The sequence below is a fragment of the Natator depressus genome, chromosome 12 (assembly GCF_965152275.1).
Source record: "Natator depressus isolate rNatDep1 chromosome 12, rNatDep2.hap1, whole genome shotgun sequence".
Classification (NCBI taxonomy): domain Eukaryota; kingdom Metazoa; phylum Chordata; order Testudines; family Cheloniidae; genus Natator; species Natator depressus.
The window spans coordinates 31,435,307-31,458,854 of record NC_134245.1 but is presented as its reverse complement, the minus strand read 5'-3'; the positions used below and the strand labels follow the sequence as shown (position 1 = coordinate 31,458,854).

Genomic DNA, 23,548 nt, shown 5'->3' with positions numbered 1-23,548 from the left:
CGCATGTGGGCACAAAAAGGGGGGGCACCTCTAATGCCCTCTCTAGCCCTTGTGCAGTGCTGCAACATTTTAGTCTTCTATATTCTGGACTGGATTACACACAAGCTGAAAATAAAAGCACTCAAAACAAAGTGTATTATTATTATTGTTATTATTATTAAAATGGGCATTTATTATGATGGAAAGGGACTAGGCTATTTATTTAGTGTGCTGTTAGGTTTTGACACCCATCCACCAGCTAATGAAACCTAAGCCACTTCATGAATCTAGAGGAGGAAACTCATAGAAGAGAGAACAATTATCAATAACATGAGTAATAATGGAGTGAACTAAGGTTCTATTTACAATCTTTATTTCTGTTTTGTTTATAGAAAAATGATGCTGGAATGCTGATGGCTTAAGACAACTTTTTGGCATGAAGACAGCTACAAAGCACAAAAAACAAAATATGAACTCAGAAAGAAACAAGAAAAAAAACAGCGTTTTTCATGGCATCGACAAGAAGCTCTTTATTTTTCCTCAAGTTTTCTTTTCTAAAAAAATGGAACTAAAACATTTGCAGAAACAAGACAAACTTTCTCTTCAGGTGACAATATTCAAGCATGTTCTTTTACTAAATTTAAATTGAAAGAAAAAAAACTTTTGAACAGGATGCAGTATCAGGAGAACTGTGAACCTTGAAAGACAACAAAACAAACTCTTTAAAACTGTGAACCAAGAAATGGAAGGAATAACTTTTAAACCCCTGATTACACCCTGTGTGTTCTTAAGGAGACAACATCATCTTTTCCTAAAGCAACAATATTTAGGGAATGGTTTGCAACATACCTTTTATTATAATCTTTTAAGGAAAACCTGCATATTTAATAATTAGCAGTGTAGTAAATCTGACTTTACCATTTCTGTTCAAATGTCTTTTTGCACCTTCCTTTTCTAGACAGCACAGTTATATTTGCAGCCAGCAGCCACAGGCAGGGAAGCTTGCTTTCTTTATTACTATTAATTTTGTTTTTTATTTGCCACACCCAATAAAAACTTAGTAGGGAAAAAAATAAACAGCGCTATCATCTCCTGATCAGTGCATAAGGCCTAACAGCAAATAATTACCACAATATAGAGGAAATCCCATGTTATTTTGGGGCTATTCATGTAGCCATTAATCAAAGCATCAAAAAATATACTCTGCATTGCTCTTCTAAAATAACTCAAAAGATGCCTCCTTGAATTACGCTTTGAACGGGCTATAACCAAAAGAAAGAGAACCAAGACTAACTAAACCCCAGAAAGCGATACTGTCCCTTTAACCCACAGTATTCCCCACTTCCCATTAGTACTTAGCATTTTTCACTATGTTCTGATTGATATTACTTCATTTAACACAAGCTAATCTGTATCTGAGGTATATGGAAACCCTCGAGATGATAAGATTGGAAAGGCTCCAGAGTTGGCAGTTTTCTAGTGTGCACATACTCTGTGTGTTTTGATCCTTACAGAAGCTCCCTGTTATTTGGACTGCCTGCCAATTCGTTCTTGGATCAGTCTCTCGCTTAGCTCCCACAAGGCTGCAGCCATCACTTCATTCTGGGCCTCTTGTGATGGCAAACAGCGACAGCAGTTGTTGAAGTACATTCCTCCCAGGCCCTCCAGCTCTGGAGCGGTGGCACAGTAGACAGTTGTGGCAGCTCCTTGTTGCTAGAATTGAAAAAAAGAAACAAACAAAAAAACATATTATAGTTCTAATTTTGACTGTGGTCCTATGAAGCCATGTGTCTTATTAAAATACCCATAAAAAGCATTGCAACTGACAGGTAACTCACAGCATGACAGTGTTAAGGGTATTGGATGGCAGTGTTAAAGACACTACATTACTATCTGGAAGCCAATTTGAATACACGTTGGTGACCTTGTTTCTTTTTTTGCACCTCTTAAAGCAAACTCAAAATACAGGGGTCCAAGGTCTATGCCATCTTTACTCAGACAAAACGTTCTGTAACTTCAGTGAGAATCTTGCCTGAGTAGAACTTCAGGATCTGGCCAGCTGGGATTATGTGAAACAAACACAAAAATTTAAAAGCAACACACACACCATGTAAAACCTTCCTGATTTTCCTTTGGAACAAAAAAAACCCTACTTACCAAACTACTTAATATCCACCACTTCCTAGTTTTGATAAGCAATCCAGACTGACGTATTTTATATCTTTAAAATCTCTTGTACAATATTAACCCGGACATTCCAATTAAGGCCTATCATGTAAAGTGCTAATGGGATCTGTGCCCAAACTGTCCATATATCTTTGGTCAACAATTTTACTGTGGCAGCTGTCACCACTGCTGTGTGAGAATGTTTATCTACTGCGCACAGAGAGTGTAGTTCTTAATTTGCAGAGATTCAGTGCTATCCAGCGGTTTTGCCATCCTTCTCAGACCTACTTCTAGCGTCTTATAAATCACTAAGAAATATATAACAAATAGATTAGAGCTGTGGAGGCAGCTTTTTTTATTATTATTCAAAAATCCAAGCTCCAATGAGGAAAACTGATCGCTTTGAATTTTTCTGATGGAAAGCGGAGGGATTAACAGTTGAGGCCATAACTTTTTAGAGAGTGCGTGCGTGCCTGTGGTGGGATATTGCATCATCAGGATTGGCAAAGCTGTGTCAGAAAGCTGTAAAGAGGGCAAGAAGCCACTTTGCTTTGCCAGCTATAATTAGGAATAATAGGATGGAGCTCATTGCGAAACACCTTGTGCGCAGCTCTAATTTAAAACCAATACAGTTTATCCAGGATCTGATGATTATTAATGTACATCATAGTCCTGTGCCATATGTGGCAACGAATTAAGAATCAGAATAGAGAGGCTATCGAGTATGATAGAAAAGGTAACTAAAGAGAAAATAGATGTTACTGAAATGAGATTTGATAGGGGGCAAGAATGGGCTTCACTCTCTTTTCCTCCAAATTATTTTCTTCTCTCAGTTCCAATGGTTATAACCATGGCATCTCACAATGCTGCTAATGGATCAGCCAGTGATGGAGTGGCAACCAAACCAGTGGCAGCTTTGAGTCTGAATTCTCCTCAAGTTGGGTTTCTCCTTTGCTCTCAAATTATGTAGCATGGCAAAGAAAGGCATATTACATTTTTGTAGGGTCCATATTCTTCTCTCAAGATGGGAATAAGCTGAGAATGACGACTCAGAAATGGTCTGTTGGGACACCACCAATATTGGCTGGTGCAATGAGGAAAAATAAGATTATTTCTGGACAAAAGAGCCTTTTCAGGTTAAATTGATAAATATTAAAATGATTTTATTAAACCAAATCATTTATTTGAGGAAACAATGCCTTTATAAATGTGTTTGGTAGAATCTAGTAGCAATAACAGCTACCACAATGTAATATGGTTCTATAGCAATTACAATAGAAGTAATATAATTTATAGATAATTATAGGCTCTCTGTAGAGTTGCACAGCCTAGGTATTCTATCCAATTTCATGGAGTGGTTCAAAACACCCATAGAAAGTTATTGTTTTTGTATTCAATCCCACAGGATTTTTTCATAAAAGTAAAATAAAATGTATGTTTAACGCCAAAGACTAATTGCTATACTGTGGCTGAAAAGCAGCTTTCTAGCTAGCTCAGGCTAGATTTAGTCAGAAGTGAGCTCATTCATAAAATGGAAGTTTTACTGTAGTTTCTGATTTTTTAACTTCTGATGAACCAAACTCACTGTTTAACAATATCTTCAGTAGTTAATAGGGGCCAAAATCCCATAATGTAACTGGTAGATACCAATTCAGGGTCTGGTCCTGTAAACCTGACAAAGCTAAGCTCCAAGTGAACACAACATGAGTGCTGGTGCACGGACATCTTTATTTAAAGTGAAGATAAAGGATGTGAAGCTGGAAGACTGCAATATTTTACCATTTAAAGCTTCCATTATTTCTTACTATGTCAAGTGCTACTTCACCTGCTTCCGAATGTTGTGCTCATTATGTGGGCTATTCTGGAGAAACGAGCACAGCAGCTTTATCGTCAAGAGAACAATACTTTTTTTTTGTCCTTAAGAAGGGAAGTTAAATCATATTTATCCCACAGAAGCAAACAATGTGGTGGGTGAAACTAATAATATTTAGCATTGACATCTTCAGAGCAACGCACTAACACTAAGTAATTAAAGCTCAGAACATCCCTACAGGCACATCAGTATTAGTGACCACATTTCAACAGGTGGGGAAACAGACACACACCCCAGGTTTACATTTAAACACCCGTGGCGGCTCATGTCAGCTGGCTTGGGCTATGGGGCTGTTTAATTGTGGTGTAGATGTTTGGGCTCGGGCTGGAGCCTGGGCTCTGGGACCCGTGGGGAGGCAGGAGGCCAAACATCTATATCGCAGTTAAACAGAGCCATAGCCCGTGTCACACAACATGGGCCAGCCATGGGCGTTTAATTGCAGTGTGGACATACTCACAGAGGCCTAGCCCAAAGCTACAGAAGGAGCCAGTGTCAAAAAGGTGATTAGAACTAATGAGTTCCTGGCTCTTTGTCTTGTGCTCAGGCCATTAGACCATGCTGCCCTACTCAGTGAGAAGGCTTGGAGGGGACAAAGTATCCCTTTAAATCCAACTGGAACCCAAAGTGCTTTAGGAAGGGTTTATAATGCAGAGCCCTCAAAATGCCAACACAACCACACATACTTAAACGGATTGGGAGAACACTTTTTTCTCAGCAAACATTGTTTATCCTTCATCAACACTGTCATCTGAGTGATACCTTTATATGGTAAGCCATTATATGACAGTTTAATAACAAGTTTTAATTTTTTGCTCATCAGCTTTCTGGTTCACATATCATCAGCATAAGACAAAACAGGATGTCAGGGAATCTAATTAGTAAACAATTCCATACTGCTGATACAAGATGAAACATTCTTAAACTGCTAAAAAGAGCACTTTAATCACCGATGAATGACTTTCAATGCCAAAGCGGTTTGTGCCATGTCAGTACATAATTTGAAACAGATTAAAGTACCATATAAAAGAATTAATGTTAACAACTCCATTAAAAAAAGTCTTAAACAGTGAGCTTGTCAGTTGTCACAAACGTCCATGATCTATTGTGATTTAAAAAGAAAACTTATAAACAATGATAGAAGGTCTGGGCAACCAAAATACTTTTTTTTTTTTTTTTTATCAGAAGACTGTCAGTTGTATGTGGTGCTAATCACCAAAGCTGGGGGGGTCAACCATCTTTAACCTGTAACAAAAGTAGTGAGTTAGAATGATGAATACACAGGATAAAGAATTTCTGAGGAGCCCAGCTGAATCTTTAATCATGCCTGAATGCCATTTCCGATCCAGTCAAACATTTGAAAGCTGCCAGGCTAGTCCCATGCCATCAATCTTTATAGTGTATATAAAATTACCCAGGAATCTTGTTTTGGCTTAAGTTAAAGAGTGTCTTGGTAATAAGGGTTCATCATTCTCTTTCACAAATCATTTGTCAGATTTGCAGTACAATCTTAAACTACAGCAGGGTGGGATTTAGAAAGCAGTTTCTGTTTGTTTATACTTGAGCCTCGAATATCTAAATTATCCATCCTTCCAAAATCCTTTGTTGGGATAAAAATGTTAAGTAGCTACGAGTTTGTAGGCATTTATTTGCTAACTGCTAGCTATCAATTTGTAGCTGATGGCACTGAATACAAATGAAAATCGAGTATCTTAATGGTAAAATAAAAGGAGTTCTTGATAGACAGTATATGGTAAAAAACCTCACTAATATATGTAATGCACCCATTAGTATTCTAACTTACTATTTATGTTCCTGATAAGAAAACATAGTATACAGTTAATGTTTAGTTTTCAGATTTGTCTATTTTCAAGTGCATGTTTATTTTCTAAAATCAGAGTCCTGTTCTGAAGCAGGTTTAAAAATGAAGCATATAAATAAAAGAAACAAAAGTCATAATGTACCTGTATATTCATCAACCACAAATGAACAGGCACCATTCTAAACGGTATTAATGGCATACCAATAGAACTGAGCATTGCGAAGCAAGGGAGATTGAAAAAGATTTGATTTATTTTATGTAATGAACAATTAAGAGTAAGGGTTTGTAAGCAAATATCCTAACGGCAAGTTTGATGTAGTGCATTTTGAAAGGTGGTCACTGGAAACATGTGAATTCAAAATTATAAGAGAGGAAAATATTTGTGACAAGATCCAAATTCAAAGCAAGCAGCTCTGGTAAAATGAAAAGGCAAGTGCTTCCTTAAAACTATTCAAGCTTTCCTTGTTATTCATCTCAGGTCTATTAGGCAAAGCAAACACTTTTGAGATGCAAAAAACAGCAGATTAATACAGCTGCATTGTGAACATGCCACCTAGATTGGAATAATTTATTATACATCAGTGGAGAGATGAGGCACATATTCCACATCATGGAATAAATGGCACTTTTCATGCCCTTTCCATGCCTCTGAATAACACACTTAAGATGGATCTTAAAGCCACTTGGGTAGATGGTGGAAACCCAATGTTTTGTAGTTTATCTGTTGGTATCTCTGCACTGGGTAATTACTGATTCCATAGGAAAGGTCTATTGTATAAGTCCTAGTTGGAAAACAACATGCAGGGAGATCGTCTCCCGACTGATCAACTTCACATTTTCTAAAGCGGACTCTAAAACTGCTCTTACAATTTTATACACATACAGCCATTTCTTCAGCTCGGGTAAATCAGTAGCTGAGAATGTAGCCAATCATTTCTTTACAACCCTGGTTCTGCACATGCAAACTAGGTCCAACTACATGATGTACTCCTGGAAACATACATGCCAACCCAGACTGCCTGCCTGCACAAAAGCATGCTGCAGATGGTTGGGAATGTAATGTTTGAGATTGCAACTTGAAAGAAGAGGCTTTGGCTCCTGTTCTATAATAAAATTGGGCTCAAGTCACAAAATTTGAATCTAGATTTGAATTTCTAGTAACCCCAAAGTGAAGGATGTCCAGAACTTGGATTTTAGTTCATGTTCCTCTCAATATACATCCATTCCCTTCTCTAGTTACCACATTAAAAATGTTTAAAATAGTAAGTATGAATTGGTATTCATTTTGTATGATTCACATGTCTATGTGGGCATAGCCTAAAACAACCAATGGACATAGCAGCAGATGTCTCTATAAACATCAGCAATTATAAATCATTACTCCCCATCGGTAATTCATTCGGCCTTCAGGATTTCCCAGTGTCCTGAAGCACTTTTAGAGGCCAATCTTGAGAGTTTCTGAGTAGCATAAGCTGCTGTGGAAGCCAGTGGGAAATGAGAGAACTCAGCCTAGGATCTTATTTGCTATATTTCACATTTTGTTACTAAGGACTCCTTATTAGATGACAAGATTAATTAGCCTCCTGGGGTAAAAATCAAATCCAATCAAAATAAACTTTTAAGAATACTATTAAAAGTAATACATTTCTCTTTGAAATACATGTTGTTGCTGCCAAAGGGTAGTGGGTGTGGTGTTCAGATGGTTCTCTCTTGTACAATGCAGTGTACAGTTTTAATCTCATACATGGCATCATTATATCAGAACTGCTTACCTCTGTTTACAGTACTCCAACCCACAGCACTCCTCAAATGACACTGTTGGCCTGAGAATATATGTATTAATGTAAAATAAGCAAACAGAACTCCTGGGTTGTTTCTTCAATAGAGAAATGTGAAGTAGAGACTTGGGTGAATATGGTAAATTGAAACCATATCTGTAATCAAAAAATGCCACTTCTGAACTGCCAGGTCTGATTGAATGACAAATAAGAATCACTTCACTCAAGGTGCGACCTATACCCAACAGCCAGCAAGAAAACCTGACCCGAACTGGCTCTGTAATTACCACCTTTTCAAAGGTCTTATTGAACAACATCAAAATCAGAGAAATCGCTGCAATCTCTTTTTCCTCAGAAACCCTCTGTATCAACCAGTGTAGTCTCTTAAAAGACAGTACAATACTTAAACTAAAATCTAGAAGATTTGCTTATTTACTCTGATCCATTCCTTTTCAATTAATTCCCCAAAATATTTTACAACAAAGGCTCAAAATATAAAGGCTTCTGTACTTGCAAAATATTTCCTAGTTGGTTTCAAGGAGTAACTTTACACACAGTCGCTAAGACCTCTTCACACTTTACATATATTATAGCAGATAAATACTTTATATTCCCTGAGTAGGAAAACTGCAACAGTTCACAAAAGAGGATTTGTTTTCTACTGCTGAGGCATTAAGACTGAGTGATTATTTCAATGGTATTCAGTATATTCAGTTATATTTAAACTACACTCTAGGTTTTAACTTTGCAAAAGAAAATGTTTCCATTGCAATAAATGTATTTTGATAATGGCACTTTGGTGTTTGTGTTATGCAACAGTCAAGATGATATTAATAATGTCAATGAATTGTTTTTAAAAACTACATACTTCCAACATCCTGGGTCAAACAAAGATTGCCTACCCTTTTTCCATAGCAAAATACAGCACTGGATTGAAAGCCGGGAAACCCAGGCTGTATTCCTGACCTTGACACTGACTCATTGTGTGAACTTGGGCAAGTCACGTAACCTGTGTGCACCTCAGTTTCCCCCGCTGTAAAATGCGGCGGGGGTAATATTACTTACCCACCTCACAGGGCTGTTGTGAGGATTAATTCGTGTCTGTAAAGTGCTTTGAGATCTTTGGATGAAAAGCACTAAGTGTAAAGTACTATATTATAAACTGTTATTAAAGTGCTTAAAAGATGTAGAACCAGGTTTTCAAAATATCCGATAAAAGACATGTTTAACGTACACATTTTTCTTTATTGTAGAAACTCCACCGTTCAGCAGTATGAAATCCTAAATCCTTTGCAACACTGGGCCCTATTCTGATCTCACTCACACCTGATGGGTCTTTTGCCCAACTCAAATGGAAAAGGAAGCTTAGCAATGCTCTCCCTCATACAAATTTGCATGTCTCCTGAAAAACTTGTCAGCTGAAGCACAGGTGAGCATCCCAAAAGTAGATGACAGCAAAGGAAACAGCACAAAGGAGGATGTTCGATGGGTTCACTGCTCCATCACCTTTGCATATATTACAAGGGGCCAACTTGCACACGGGGATACTGATAGCAAGTTACCTATTTCCCAAAATGTATCTCTTCCTCTTTCTAAATATCTTACTAAAGTGGGTGATCTGTTTCTGAAAACTATTTCCTTGATCTTTAACTACTTTTTGAAGGGAAACAATGTGACATTGTACAACCAGCATTTAAACAGCAGCAGAGTACTTTAGGACTTGCTGATTTGGCATTTTAACAGGGCTCAGCCTTTCACAATGATCGACTCTGCTTAATTTTTGTCTCCAAAATACTAGGCACTGTTTTCACCTGATTTTTTAAAATTATTATTCCACCCCACTGATGACTATGGACATGATGGTTGTTCCTCCCTGTCTGTTATTGCTTATCATAGTGCTTAGCAGCAGTGTACTACTTCAATTGTTCCCTATTCTTGGGATTTGAGAGTTACTGTCGGAGAACTAGCATTGTTTGTTTCATTCCATTTTGGGGCATGGACAAGCTTAGGTTGACCTTGGTACATTCATATCCAAAAAGTGTATTCCTTGTTCCATTTCCCAAAAGTGGCCAAAAGCTTGGCACTCAGGGCAAAGTGCCAAGGAGCCGGCACTCTTGGGCATCAAAGGCAGCAATATCAGGGGTAGATTGTGTTGGGTAAGCTCCCATCACCAGAGCTTTTGGAATCTGTACCATAACCCCATGCAAGGAGTACATCGCACAAAACATTCAATTGATCAAAAAGGGAATCCCAAGAACATATTGGAAATCACATTGAACTATACAGCCAATCAAACCAGGCCCAGATATTAACGGGCAAACATGTATTTGACACACAGGTCAGAATTCTTATCAGTAACACATGTAACTTACCACAAAGAAAAATCAGACACACTGCTGTCACTAAAATATTCAGAACAGGGTCCATTGATGCTCAGATATATGTGAATGCTGAAAGCTAATTGGAAATGAAGAAGAATTTATTGACACATGGTTTCAATGAATAATTTATGTTGACTTGAACTGTTCTAAGTTTTTGCTGTACCTAACGTTAATTTTATATATATATATATATATATATATATATATATATATACACACTTTATATAAATGTATGTATTCATACAATCCTGTATATGCTGTATATATTTATATAGCCTTTTAATACTATTACTAGTGACAATTAAGACCTTTTTCATGCACACTATTGCAAAGAATGTCATCTCAGTACAGAAGAAACCAACAATTGGCTTCCTCTCTTATTTTGTACAGAATCATTTTAGCCTGAATATGATTTCAGCTGTGAGAGAAAAAAACCCAAACAGCAATATGCTTTTTGAGCAAATGACCTTTTAGGACAAGTATGTGAAAAGCTGTTTGTTTAGGTTTTAAAGATAAGGACTGATTTTTATCTGTTGATATACATATATACAGCTCGGCACTAAAATGCATTGAAAAAAACCACAGGGTGTTATGATGGGGACATATCATGATTAGAAATTAACTACTAACTGTCTTCCAGAAACTAATTAAGGGAATGTATTGTGCAATAATACAGATCTAGTAAACAGGCCTCTAATGTCTAGGCTTAGCGCTATATGCCAAGCACTCCTGTATTATGTATGTGTGATTTTCATAGATAGCCTGCTGTAAAGCGAGCCCTGTTAGTGCATCTTTAAGGCTCAAAGACACTGGCCTTGTTAATATTTCATTTAGTACATACTGTAGAGTCTCATTTATATTACTTCTATAATTAATGGTGATAGCTTAGGCACTGCCTTTACAAGGAGAGATCCCTGTATGTTGGTCAATGGATAATGAGAAACAATAGATATTTCATTCACCAGCAGCTTGTTGCTAGTTAGTAGGAAATTATTGTGTGTACTGTTGCTTTAATTGCCAGGATAAATAATGCTGCGCTGTGTTAGTGAACATTTTAAAGCACTTGATGCAAATAGAATAGAAACAAAACAAAACAAAAAATTACCTTTATTATGCTATACCTTAGCATAGAGAGTTTAAAAGGTATGTCTTAAAACATTTGCGTTCTATCATGCAAATATATCTTAATATGCATGTGCTGACTATTCAACTACTGTATTTTAGGAAATACAATTATGCTGCCTTTCTCTTCTCCTATGTAGACTGTAAATAACTGTAGATCTTTCTCTTGTTTTCCTATGTAAATATATGTAAATACTAACAAGCTATGCATGCTGATATTCTAGGCAATTTCAGGTACTTTTATAATCTGAAGGCATGTACTTGAACTGGTTTGTTAAAAAAAAAATCAACCTTCTCAAACCCTTTAAAGCTGACTAGAAATTAAAGATTTCTTACTAGACTGGTTCCTTCAATCTCAGTTGTTTTTTGTTTACCTTTTTCCTTCTTTGTCAACATCATCATCTACTGAGACCTGCTGTTGAGGATGCTTAGTTTAGAGCTGTTTTCTTTGAAGCATGTGCATTGCCCTTCTCTCTCACCCTCCCTTCTTTCTCTCCCTGAACGCAATTCACCCTTGTGCAGAGGACCTGCACCACTTAAGTGCTACTCAAGCCCTGTTTCCAGGGTTTAAGTGAGACTTATAGACATTACACAGGCCTTCTGTAGAGAGGTGAATTTCACCCTCCTTGCTGCTATCTTTTGCTTAATTGGTTTTTATATTTCATTTTCTCAAATACCTGCTTCATCAAATAATTATCCAATGTCTACAGTGCTCAGGATTTAGTTTATGGAGAGTCGTTACGTCAGCCCATTCAAATTGGTGAAATGGGTTTGCCTAAGTGCCTGCAGGGTTGGCAGTCTCATTGCTCTGTGGTTGTGGTAGGAAGGTACCCTGCAGACTTGCTGCTCGCTCTGCTACACTTTCCTGTTTGAACATACTCTTTGTGTTTCCTCTTTAGTGTGTTTGTAACTTTGATAGACTGTGAAAATAATTTGATAAATGGCTTGATAAATTCCCCATCTCTTTCCTTCATTGCTGTAATACTGTTTGTGGTAGCCTTTCAATTGGAGGAGTGTGAACAAAAATGAAATTACCTAAGCTTGTAAATCAAGTCGTCTCCCGCATACAGATATTGTTGCAAGGTTTCAATTTAGTTCTCTTTTATTTTATTTTTTTAATAAACGAAGAGTCTTATGAAGAACATTGTTGGGAAATAAAGCACACCAAATGTTCATTCCTTAATGTTGTGGGGAAAAAACCCTGCTATGTTAGTCTCTATGGAAACCAAATGTAATGAAAACTTTTTAATGGAAAGAAAACAGCTTTCATGTTTGAAGATGCTTTTTCCAGGGTAGGTATATCAGGATAAACACTTTAATTGACAGTATCTTTGTGACTTTTTCATTTCCTCCAACTTAACTTGAAGTCTCAGGAAAACCTTCCTAGTCCTTAAAAGACTTTTTTTAAGATGAGTGTTTAAAAAGCTGAGTTGACATGGGCATTATGTTCAACTGCAAGCTGTACTGTTCTCTAATAGAGAGCGTAGAAGTGGTTCATAGGATTATTATCTTTCTACAGACAAAACCCATTACCTTCACACTAGGAGGGAAAAGCTAGTTTTTAACCTATATAAAATTGAATCAATTATCAATATCTTTGCATGGTTTCTTGGCTCTGCTGCGCAATGGTACTACACAGCCTTTGTTATTCTCCCAGCAATGCTGGATACATATGGTGATTTGACAAATGGACTTCTTACAGCTTTTATTTAAATAAAATATAAAATCTGCAAAAGAAGTCTCAAGGACCTTACACGCTGAATGTTGGAAGAGGAAAAAAGAAACTAAGGTTTCAGGCTGACCTCATTAGTACTGTTACTTTAAGATTATTTCCAGTAAAATTAAGTTATAAGTACAAAAAAGGATAGTCAAATTCAGTGGAAGACAGCAACGCATGTTAGGAAGAATCATAAGATCAAAGGATCCTGCTGTCTTGGGTTTCCTCGTCTGGGAAAATTCTGCCATAGACCCTTCACAGTCCTGTGGTCTGAGAGATGCGAAGTTACCACCAAGTCAAGTTCTATCATCTCCAGGGAAATGACTTTAGGTGGCTTTCCAGAAATCATAATGTTTCCAGAAGACAGGAGGGAAGAGACAGCCGACTGGTCCCTTTCCCTTGTGGCATATGCTGCCACATATGTGTAGCACGTACTACTTTGATTTATTCAAAATACACATCTTCATATCTTCTGCCAGACTATCTCAACCTTCTGTCCCTTGAGACAGAAATCAATGATCTTAACAGCAACCCTGGAAACATTCTACTTCATGTCTCTAGATTATGCATATATATATATATATATATAAGGGCTGCCAATTAATTGCAGTTAATTCATGCGATTAACTCACAAAAATTAATCGTGATAAAAAAAAGTAATAGCAATTCATTGCAGTTTTAATCACACTGTTAAGCAATAGAATACAAACTGAAATTTATTAAATATTTTTTGATGTTTTTCTACATTTTTAAATTACAACACTGAATACAAAGTGTACACTGCTCACCTTATATTTTTTTAGTGCAAATATTTGCACTGTAAAAATGATAAAAGAAATAGTATTTTTCAATTCACCTTATACATGTACCATGGTGCAATCTCTTTATCATGAAAGTGCAATTTACAAATGTAGATTTTTTTTGTTACATAATTGCACTCAAAAACAAAACAATGTAAAACTTTAGCGCCTACAAGTCCACTTAGTCCTACTTCTTGTTCAGCCAATTGCTAAGAGAAAACGAGTTTGTTTAAATTTATGGGAGATAATGTTGCCCACTTCTCACCAGAAAGTGAGAACAGGCATTCGCATGGCACTTTTGTAGCCGGAATTGCAAGGTATTTACGTGCCAGATATGCTAAAGATTCATATGCTCCTTCATGCGTTGGCTACCACTCCAGAGGACATGCTTCCATGCTGATGACACTCATTAAAAAAAAATGTGTTAATTGAATTTTTGACTGAACTCCTTGGGGAGAATGGTATGTCTCCTGCTCTGTTTTATCTGCATTCTGCCATATATTTCATGTTATAGCAGTCTCAGATGATGACCCAGCACATGTTCATTTTAAGAACACTTTCACTGCAAATTTTACAAAACCAAAGAAGGTACCCATGTGAGATTTCTAAAGAGAGCTACAGCACTCAACCCAGGGTTTAAGAATCTGAAGTGCCTTCCAAAATCTGAGAGGGACGAGTTGTGGAGCATGCTTTCAGAAGTCTTAAAAGAGCAACACTCTAATGCAGAAACTACAGAATCCGAACCCCACAAAAAGAAATTCAACCTTCTGCAGGTGGCATCTGACTCAGATGATGAAAATGAATATGCGTCGGTCTGCACTGCTTCTTTGGATTGTTATCAAGCAGAACCCATCATCAGCATGGATGCATGTCCTCTGGAATGGTGGTTGAAGCATAAAGGGACATTCAAAGCTTTAGTGCATCTGGCATGCAAATAGCTTGCGATGCCGGCTACAACAATGCCATGCGAATGCCTATTCTTACTTTCAGGTGACATTGTAAACAAGAAGTGGGCAGCATTATCTCCTGCAAATGTAAAAAAACTTGTTTGTCTTAGCAATTGGCTGAACAAGAAGTAGGATAGAGTGGACTTGTAGCCTCTAAAGTTTTACATTGTTTTATTTTTGAATGCCGTTTTTCTGTGCATAATTCTACATATGTAAGTTCAACTTCTTTGATAAACAGATTGCATTACAGTGCTTGTATGAGGTGAATTGAAAAATACTATTTCTATTGTTTTTTACAGCACAAATATTTGTAATAAAAAATAAATATAAATTGAGCAGTGTATACTTTGTATTCTGTGTTGTAATTGAAATCAATATATTTGAAAATGTAGAAAACAACCAAAAATATTTTAAAAATGGTATTCTCTTATTGTTTAACAGCACAATTAATCACGATTAATCACGATTAATAGTTTTAATCATACAATTAATCGTGATTAATTTTTTAAATTGCTTGATAGCCCTGATATATATGTGTGTGTGTTTGTACATACACACATGAACCCACACACACAGACACCCAGAATTATGGATGTTGGTGAAAACTTTCTTTATTAGACTTATCAGTTTGTCTCATTCAGGGGATCTGCTTCTACAAAGTACATAAAGCTAAATGGCACATTTGCAAATTATCTTCTGAGTGCTGATGAGAAATCAGCAACCTGTAAGTTACCATGACTTTCAATGAGTACTCCACTGCAAGTCGAGTTTGCTGAAATCCCTGCCAGATGAGTGCATTGGTATATTAGGGATTTTATAAATTTACTAACAAGTGTTTGATGAAAAATAGCTGTAACATCCGTTACAGCTGTCATCACAGCCAACAAAATGACTGGGTTTTGGACACAGACGCTTTGACAAGAGAGACGTTGCTGCATTAAGTTATGTTTTCTCAGTAGCAACTTCTTCACAGACTGTGCATCCTTCATAAATCCTCAACCAGACATGAAACTTTACAATTTATTATTTAAACTTCCTTCTGCTTCTTGGTTAGACTGATGAGGAGCTGCAGCTATAGCCATCTCATTGCAGCTAACTCAGTCCTGAAACCCACTTTTCCTTCCCTGTTGCAGAAATTAAGATAGGGTGTGTGTGTAGAGAAAACTCTCGAATAGACAAGTATTGAATGGTTTTCTTTGGGAAGGGAGGACATACTGCTATGTTGTTCCTCATTGCTCAGACAAGTGGTACATCTCTGTGCCTGGCAGGACTGTGATTTGTAAACTGAATCCCTGGTAAGCTTGTTAATTATGAACACAAGGATGAAGCTAAAGAACGAAAAGGACTTAAGTTATATTTCATATCCAGATGACAGATTTTAATGCCACTCAATCAAATTAGCTTCAAAAACTGCTAAGAGTCACACTCTAATTCAGTGTACCAGAGAAAAAATTACATTTCTAAGAAATACATCTTCATCTAGCATGTAGTCAGTGTGGGGAATTCACCACTCCAAGTGCTTACAGGGCCAAATACAGTAGCTGGACTTATAACTGGTTTATGACTAATATCAACAGCCAAGATGTGATCACCTTACTTATGCACGAGACCCATTGGCTTGAAAGAAGCGATCACAATTAGGTCCAACATTTATAGCTTCATATGATAAAGTGGTGGTAATTAAATCTCATGTTTCAGGAAATCAACTCCTCAACCTGGGGGAAAGGAAGTAATTTTCCCTTGCCCATGAATAGCATTGCGCAATTGGTCAGATGGATTATGGGTTCCTTCCTTCCCCCCACACACTCCACTATCCTTCTGAAAGACTTGGCATAGGTCATGGCTGCAGGCAGGATTACCATACGTGACAGACCATTGTAGCAATGTACCATGGTAAAACTATGTTGGTAAATGGTGTGTTTTTTCCTGATAATTACACAAAACAATTTTCCCTCTGGTAAATGCTCTGTACACTTACATTTAAGTTACAAAATCCTTCTGTATCTGAATGTTGGAATATTTATGCAAATCTAAATTTCTACAAACACTTATTTACTGTCTAGAGACATACAATAACAGTGCATCATACATTTAAACTATACACATTATTAGAAACATCTGTAGCACTCAGAAACCTATTTCTGCTTTTACTTGAGCCATTTGCCAGATCCCATAACTCTGTCAACAGTCTTTCTCCAGTTTTGTTTAGCTTATCCTCAACAGACTTGGCTTTTGTGAGTGGACAAGGCATTTGAGTGTGCACCACAGTTATAATGGCCTGACTGACAGCTCAACCAGATAAACACAAGAGAATAACAGACATTGGAACAATCTGGGTATTCATTTTGTCCATTCAACTGGATTGAAAGGATTTGCCAGCCAAGGGCACAACACTTCAGGCTAATTTGCTCAGCCGAAGAGCTGCAAGAGTGTAAGGCTACAAACGGATGACTGATGTTGGGGGGATCAGAGTCCTATTTGAGGGTACTTATTATTCACCACTTTCTCAGAGGAAATTAAAGCATTAACTGCGCAGAGCATCCATTTGAGGCTTGAAAAAGGAAAACATATAGAAATGGACTTTGTTACAAAACTTGGAACCCTTTCTCTTGTTTCCCCCTCCTGTGTTAATTCAAGCTCCTTCTCCTTCATGGTCCTCTACCTCCTCCCTCCACCATGCTTTCCTTGCTTTTTCTCTTCTTTCCTACATAGTCTCTCGCTTCCTATATTCTTGCTTACTTTCACCTAGCTTTGTTCCTGCTTCCATGCTCTGATTCATGCATTTTTCATGCTCTTCCCCTATGCTTGGTACACCCTGGCTACCATGAAGACAATTTTATTTTCCAAGCTTTTGGAGGCCAATATCTTCAAAAATCATGCCTCTGTGATTTCTTGTATTTGGACAGTCATCCAGAGTATCATATCTGTCTACATTATGTTATCATAATTTCATACCATCTAAGGCCAGACAGGACCATAAGATCATCTAGTCTGAACTTCTATATAACTGGGTACATCTACACTGCAATTAAACACCTGCAGCTGGCTTGAGTCCACTGGCTCGGGCAATGGAGCTGTAAAATTGCAGTGTAGACATTTGGGCTCAGGCTGGAGCCCAAGCTCTGGGACCCTGCCAAGTGGGTCTACACAGCAATTTTAAGCCCCACTGCCTGAGCCCCACAAACAGAAGTCAGCTGACCTGGGCCAGCTGCGGCCCCACTGCAGGTCTTTTATTCCAGTGTAGACGTTGTGACGGGATCCCCCTGGGGTGCAGCCTGGGACTGTGGGACCGCTGTGCCCCCTAACTCTCTCCAACCTGGGCTGTCTCTCACAATGCCTTGCTAGTGACCAGCAGCAAACCCCTCCAGGCACTGTGATCACTCAGCACAACAGCATCTGGAGCCCCACACCCAGCTAGATTGCATGAATGTTCCCAGAGCCACTCATGAATCACACAGAGAAAGGCACCAGAGCCAAATGCTCCCAGCACTGTACCTCAGGAATATACTGTCTTGCACTGCTCAAGATGGACAGTGCAGATTTATTAATTGGTTCACCACTTCATCAATGGAAAGTGGTAACGCAGAAGCTTAAATGCCTCATATTTGGCGCAATGGCTGAAGGACTAACAACTTTAGATATGACTTTGTGGGGTTTTACAAAACCACCAACAACACTTTTAAAAGTACACTTGACACTTTTTGATCTCTTTATAGAAACCATTAAAAGGCAGATCAGCACACTGCTACAGCGCATGTTCAGTGTAATAGGAGACAGGCCTCTTAGGAATCTCTATTTAGGTTAAAACCATTTGTTTCCTCTTTTGGATACGTCACACAGCCTGAGAATATACGTTTGGATGGAGTATATTGCTGATTTGTATTTTAAATCCAGCTTGCTAAATACAGATGTAATTACTTTTTTGAATATTATTGTATGAACTAGCACCTGTCCTATAATAAACCTGCATGTGGGAGTGGATAGCAGCACAAGGGCAACTTATAATCTTTCTTACACTGTTACCAAACCATGGAGCTTATAGAAAAGTATATCTAAATTATTGTTTACTTGCAAATAATGTCAACTAAAGAGATACATGGTATGTGTCTGAATTCTAAAACAAACAGCCCCATTCTTTATCTTAAATCCTGAGACTCAGCTCTTTCATAATGTTGATTGCTAAAAACCACATATGCAAATCCTACCTAACAGCTAATGCTAAATAACAGTGTTATTCTGCATTGAGCTAATAACACTATCATCTAGGTCTCAAATAGGGTGACCAGATGTCCCAGTTTTATAGGGACAGTCCCGATTTTGGGGTCTTTTTCTTACATAGGCTCCTATTACCCCCCACCCCAGCCCGATTTTTCACATTTGCTGTCTGGTCACCCTAGTCCCAAACCTCATTTTTGACCCTTTCAATTCAGCATTTGCTCAGATTGGTAAGAGTCTACAGTCTGCACTGGCTCCTTCAATTTTTCCTTACACTTCTAAACTTAGTAACACAAACACACACACAGGCAGACCCCTGGGGGTAAAAAGGACATTAGCCCTTCCTACATCAAGCAATGGCAGAAGGGAGAAAAGGAAAGTCAGCCATGCAGCTGCTTCTCTCCCTAAACCTCACAACAGCACATTCAAACCTAAGGGCTCCTGATGGGATGTTTTTAAGTGCTCATTGTTGGCCTACCTCTGCTCCCTCATTGATGTCAATGGTAAAAACTCCCAACAAATTCAATGAGAGAAGAGTTAAGTCATCAGGGATAACTTGTGCCTTTGGATCCTCCTGTACTGCTCCACTTTTCATCAATTGGATACATGTGCACAAATGTGATCAGACTTAGTTTCAACTAAAACTACTTCCTCCTCCTTCCAGTGTTCTCACCTAACCCTGTTACAATGATCATTAATATGTCCCTGTTTAGCTCCATGCAAAGCCCTAACTACTCTCTTTCTGAAAGGATTTTGGGCTCATTCTGCCTTCTGTGTTTGCCTGTAACACCTCTTTTTTGCCTCTGATACTACCGCAATATGGAATGCTATCCAAAGAACCTGACAATGCCAAGGGTATTACACTAAGCCATGCGCCTCTTAAAATGTCTTGCCAAAAGAGAGTCTAATCTGTGATAACCATTAGTCTCCTTTTCTTGAAATCCACATTCTAATCTGGCCACAGAACTCTAATGCAATGGGAGAAAAGTGTGAGAATAGGAAAGACGTTACCAGAGGATCTTACTGCTTGACTCGCTGCTCTGAGACTTATTTAAAAGCATTTACTTGAACTACAGATAGAATTCATGTCCAACGCAAGAAGATAATGTGTCATGATCAACTTGGACAGATAGGGAGGGAAATGATACAAACAAGACAACTGTTCTGCGTACAAAACAGACAAGTGCAGCGTTTTGCTGGAGATTATGCAGGTAGAAAGTCAAACAGATGCAATTCTATGTACTATCTATAATATTTATAAAGCAAAAGCAATTCCTCCCAGCTGATGTCAGCTAATCTTTAAAGAACTTCCTTTCAAAACCTACACATGCCATTGAATATAGGAAGCCCATCTCATGATCCCTTATGTCTCCAACTTTTGGGTGCTCACATTTTTCCCACCACCATAGTTTTCGCCTTACAAGGAAATTAATGTCATTCCCCAACACAAAGCCACTGGATTCTATTCTCCATGCCACCTCCTAATTCTGCTGCTATTATAAAGAGTCTGTGTTTGACAAGAATGGAATAAGAAATGACCAAGGGAAGGAGAAGAATATACTGGTGGTATATTAAATTGAACTGGCTGGTACTATACCAAAAGTACAAACATTAAAAAAACAGTCTTGGCTGTTTAGAATTTCGGTTCCAGTACAAAAGGGTTTGTTGTGTTTCTTTAAAAATTCCCTACTCAGGTATGCCTTAGAGGCATAACACCTTTTGGCAAATGACTTCTTTCATTTCTGGAGGGCTGAAAGTTTGTTTTCTAAAAGCTTAAATTAATGGGATGGAAGATTATACTGCTGGTCAAAGTGGAAACGTACATTTTGTGAACAGGCTACATATACTGTACTCTCCGTCCAGTGGGAAGGAACTTTGCTTCCAGTCTATCTTCCTGGGAAGTTTATGTAAGGTTGTTTTTGCTAGGTACCGGCCAATTGACTCTGGCGTTCTCAATCTTTCATTTGCTTCATGATGGTCAGTAGTAACAAGATTGCTCTCCTCCATTTTGCTACAAAGCCCTACATTTCTGTGAGTGGATATTCTTTGGACAATACATTTGTATTTAAGTAAAATGCATTCTTAGTGGCATAAAGTTTTTCAGGGGACAATATGTAAAATGTATTTACTGTTAGAATGTTTTTTTTTTCAATCCTTAACTGTCTAATGATCTGATCACTTTTTTCAGCATGGCTGGGTTGTAGACAACATGTTCGCTCACCAGTAAAGTATATTTAGCCCCCACATTTGCTTCTGTAGTTGATTTTTAGACACAGATCAATTCGGACAAGTCTAAAGACACATTTGTAGAGACTGTTGCAGAACAATGAACTTAAGTGACCCCTGCTGTCTTCACAAGGAATGACATTCCAAAAGGAGCCCCCCCCCACCTATGTAAAGATGTCCAAGAAGAGTCAGGGTTAAAATAAAACCAAGAAATGCAGCTCTTCAGAATTTTTCAAAGGTGGGAAAAGAAGTTACATTTCAAAGCCCCATTGGCCATTTGAAATTCCATTAAGCTCCACCTTCATGGATCATGGTCTGAGCATACAAAGAAGTGCATAAATATTCAGATTTTTACCCATATCATATAGTGGGCACACTTAAGAAGTTCATTCTGGTTTCAGAGATGGTATCATTTTAAGCACTGGGAATGCTGTTGGAATCTGGGAATTTTTTTACCTTTACCCACTGTCTATAGCTAACACCATCGGACTCTCACACAGAGGAGAGGAGTAATAAAAAGTGGCAGCACTTGATGTAAGATTGTTCGTCTCTGCCTTGTGCAATTAACCTGAATGGAGAAAAATGAGAGTCCAACTCTAATTCACTATCTGGTCTAGAAGAGTGTTGACAAGCACTACCTTTAAAAAAGGTAAAACCATTGGCAAAATGTCTATTTCATACACTTACAGTCCATACAGCTTTCTAAATTAATGGAATGACCTTCCCAAATTAGTGTTGAGGGAGGTGGAAAGGAAATTGTATATTCCTTCCCCATTCCACTCAACGTGTGAAATCCTAGCCCTATTCAAATCAATGCAAGTTTTACATTGATTTTAATAGGGCCTGCATTTCATCCACAGTGTTCAAGCTGGAATAGATTACTCTCAAACCCATTAAAACCCTAAAACCATATAAGTTTATAGAGGTATCCTGATACTCTAGAGACTCTTAAAATTACAGATCCTCAGAGCTCTCAACGGAGGAACAGAACGTTTCCACAATCAGATAGGAAATGCTGACGTGTTTGTTAAACTCTCAAAATACATGCATCAGGCTATCAGTGCAAACAAAAATTTTTTGATGTGGGATTCCTGGCTTCGAGAATGAATGGCCTCGAGATACAATCTGCAAAAACAAAATGTCTATCTGAATTTTTGTACCCACCCCGCAAAAAAGAAAAAGAATTGCATGTGCAAATCAATATATCTATATCTCTAGTCACCTGATTTGTACCTGAGGTGTGAATGGCACCTACTATTTGACTGCAGGTTACAACTTTGCAGGTGCAAACTTCACCTGCAAATAGTAGGGCATAGTTTTGAAAATTGGGCCCATACGACATATTATTTTCAAGAGTGTCAATATATACTACAACGGAAAAACACTGCACACACTGAACATAACTCATCAGTTCATGTGCTGCAAAATTAATATATATATTTATTTGTGTATGCACATGGTGTGAATGGGTTAAATATATTCAATTTTTGTAAGCTCTAATAACAGATCATCTTTCCTCTTCATTTTTCTTAGACTAGGAATTAACACAAGTTACAACAAAGAAATTAGTACCCCCATTCAAATTACACCTAAAGCACTTAATCCAGGAGCAGCAATTTTCCAGTCTCTCCTACTTTACAACTTAATGAAAAAAAGACATAACTTCCTCAACCTCCGAGTAATTTGATGTAATCTTTAAGAATTATTTCATTGGTTTATTTTTGTAATACACACGTTATCACTGTACACTACCAAACCTGTTTGGAAGGTTAACGTTATTTTGGAAGAATATTTACATTACCAGTAATAGAAAACCCAATAGCTAAAAAAATATTTTCCACCTGCAGCTATCTGTCATCCATCCCACACAAGCTTTGAAAGCTTTCCACAATCTGTCAAAACACAGGTTTTGATGCAATAAAGACTATAATTATTGAGCATTTACGAGAAATAATATTTTCCCTCTGGTACGTGTTATAACGGTTGTTAACATGCAAGTATGAATACTAATGCTTCAAATCTACCTATACACTTCTCAAATGAAAGGTTTTTTTCAATACTAATACAAAGAAAAGTATAATAAAAGAGTAAGGTAAGATTGAACACACATCTTGAAAAGTAAACGTCAATCAGAATAAGGATTTTAGAGGCATAAGAAGTTGTTTTGAAGGAGAGTTTTGAAATAAAGCTGGCAATTAGATTCCTGGATATAAACAGCACGTCTTTTGTGCTGAAGAAAATGATCCTTTTGCAACCAAAATACAAGCCTACAAGACTCACAACGGAAACAATACTAAGTATGCATCAAAACAACTCTGCAGATGCCATACCAGCAGATGGCTTACGCCAACTGAATTACTGTATAAACATTTAACTGAAAGTTTGATTTTATAAGTGTGGAAATTATACAAAACAAAAGGAAAATGATTCTAAGCAGCACTTAAGTTAGTAATTTGTAATTTTCTCTGCGAAGTTGGCATAGCTGTGTCGCTTTCCAAGAGTCCTTTGAAGAGGGAATGCTGGAA

General features: G+C 37.7%; 2 protein-coding genes across 2 annotated transcripts in view; one reads left to right on the top strand and one right to left on the bottom strand.

The window, feature by feature from the left end:
- MAF (MAF bZIP transcription factor) overlaps window positions 1-10,085 on the top strand; it is a 237,248-nt gene extending 227,163 nt beyond the window's left edge. The window contains exon 3 of the mRNA XM_074968813.1: window positions 372-10,085. The gene's annotated coding sequence lies outside the window, so the exon portion shown is untranslated. The remainder of the gene's footprint in view (window positions 1-371) is intronic.
- Window positions 510-23,548, bottom strand: part of WWOX (WW domain containing oxidoreductase) — a 677,011-nt gene continuing 653,972 nt past the window's right edge. Inside the window, exon 9 of the mRNA XM_074968810.1 lies at window positions 510-1,692. Coding sequence (XP_074824911.1) covers window positions 1,504-1,692 — 189 coding nt within the window. The 3' untranslated portion in view covers window positions 510-1,503. The remainder of the gene's footprint in view (window positions 1,693-23,548) is intronic.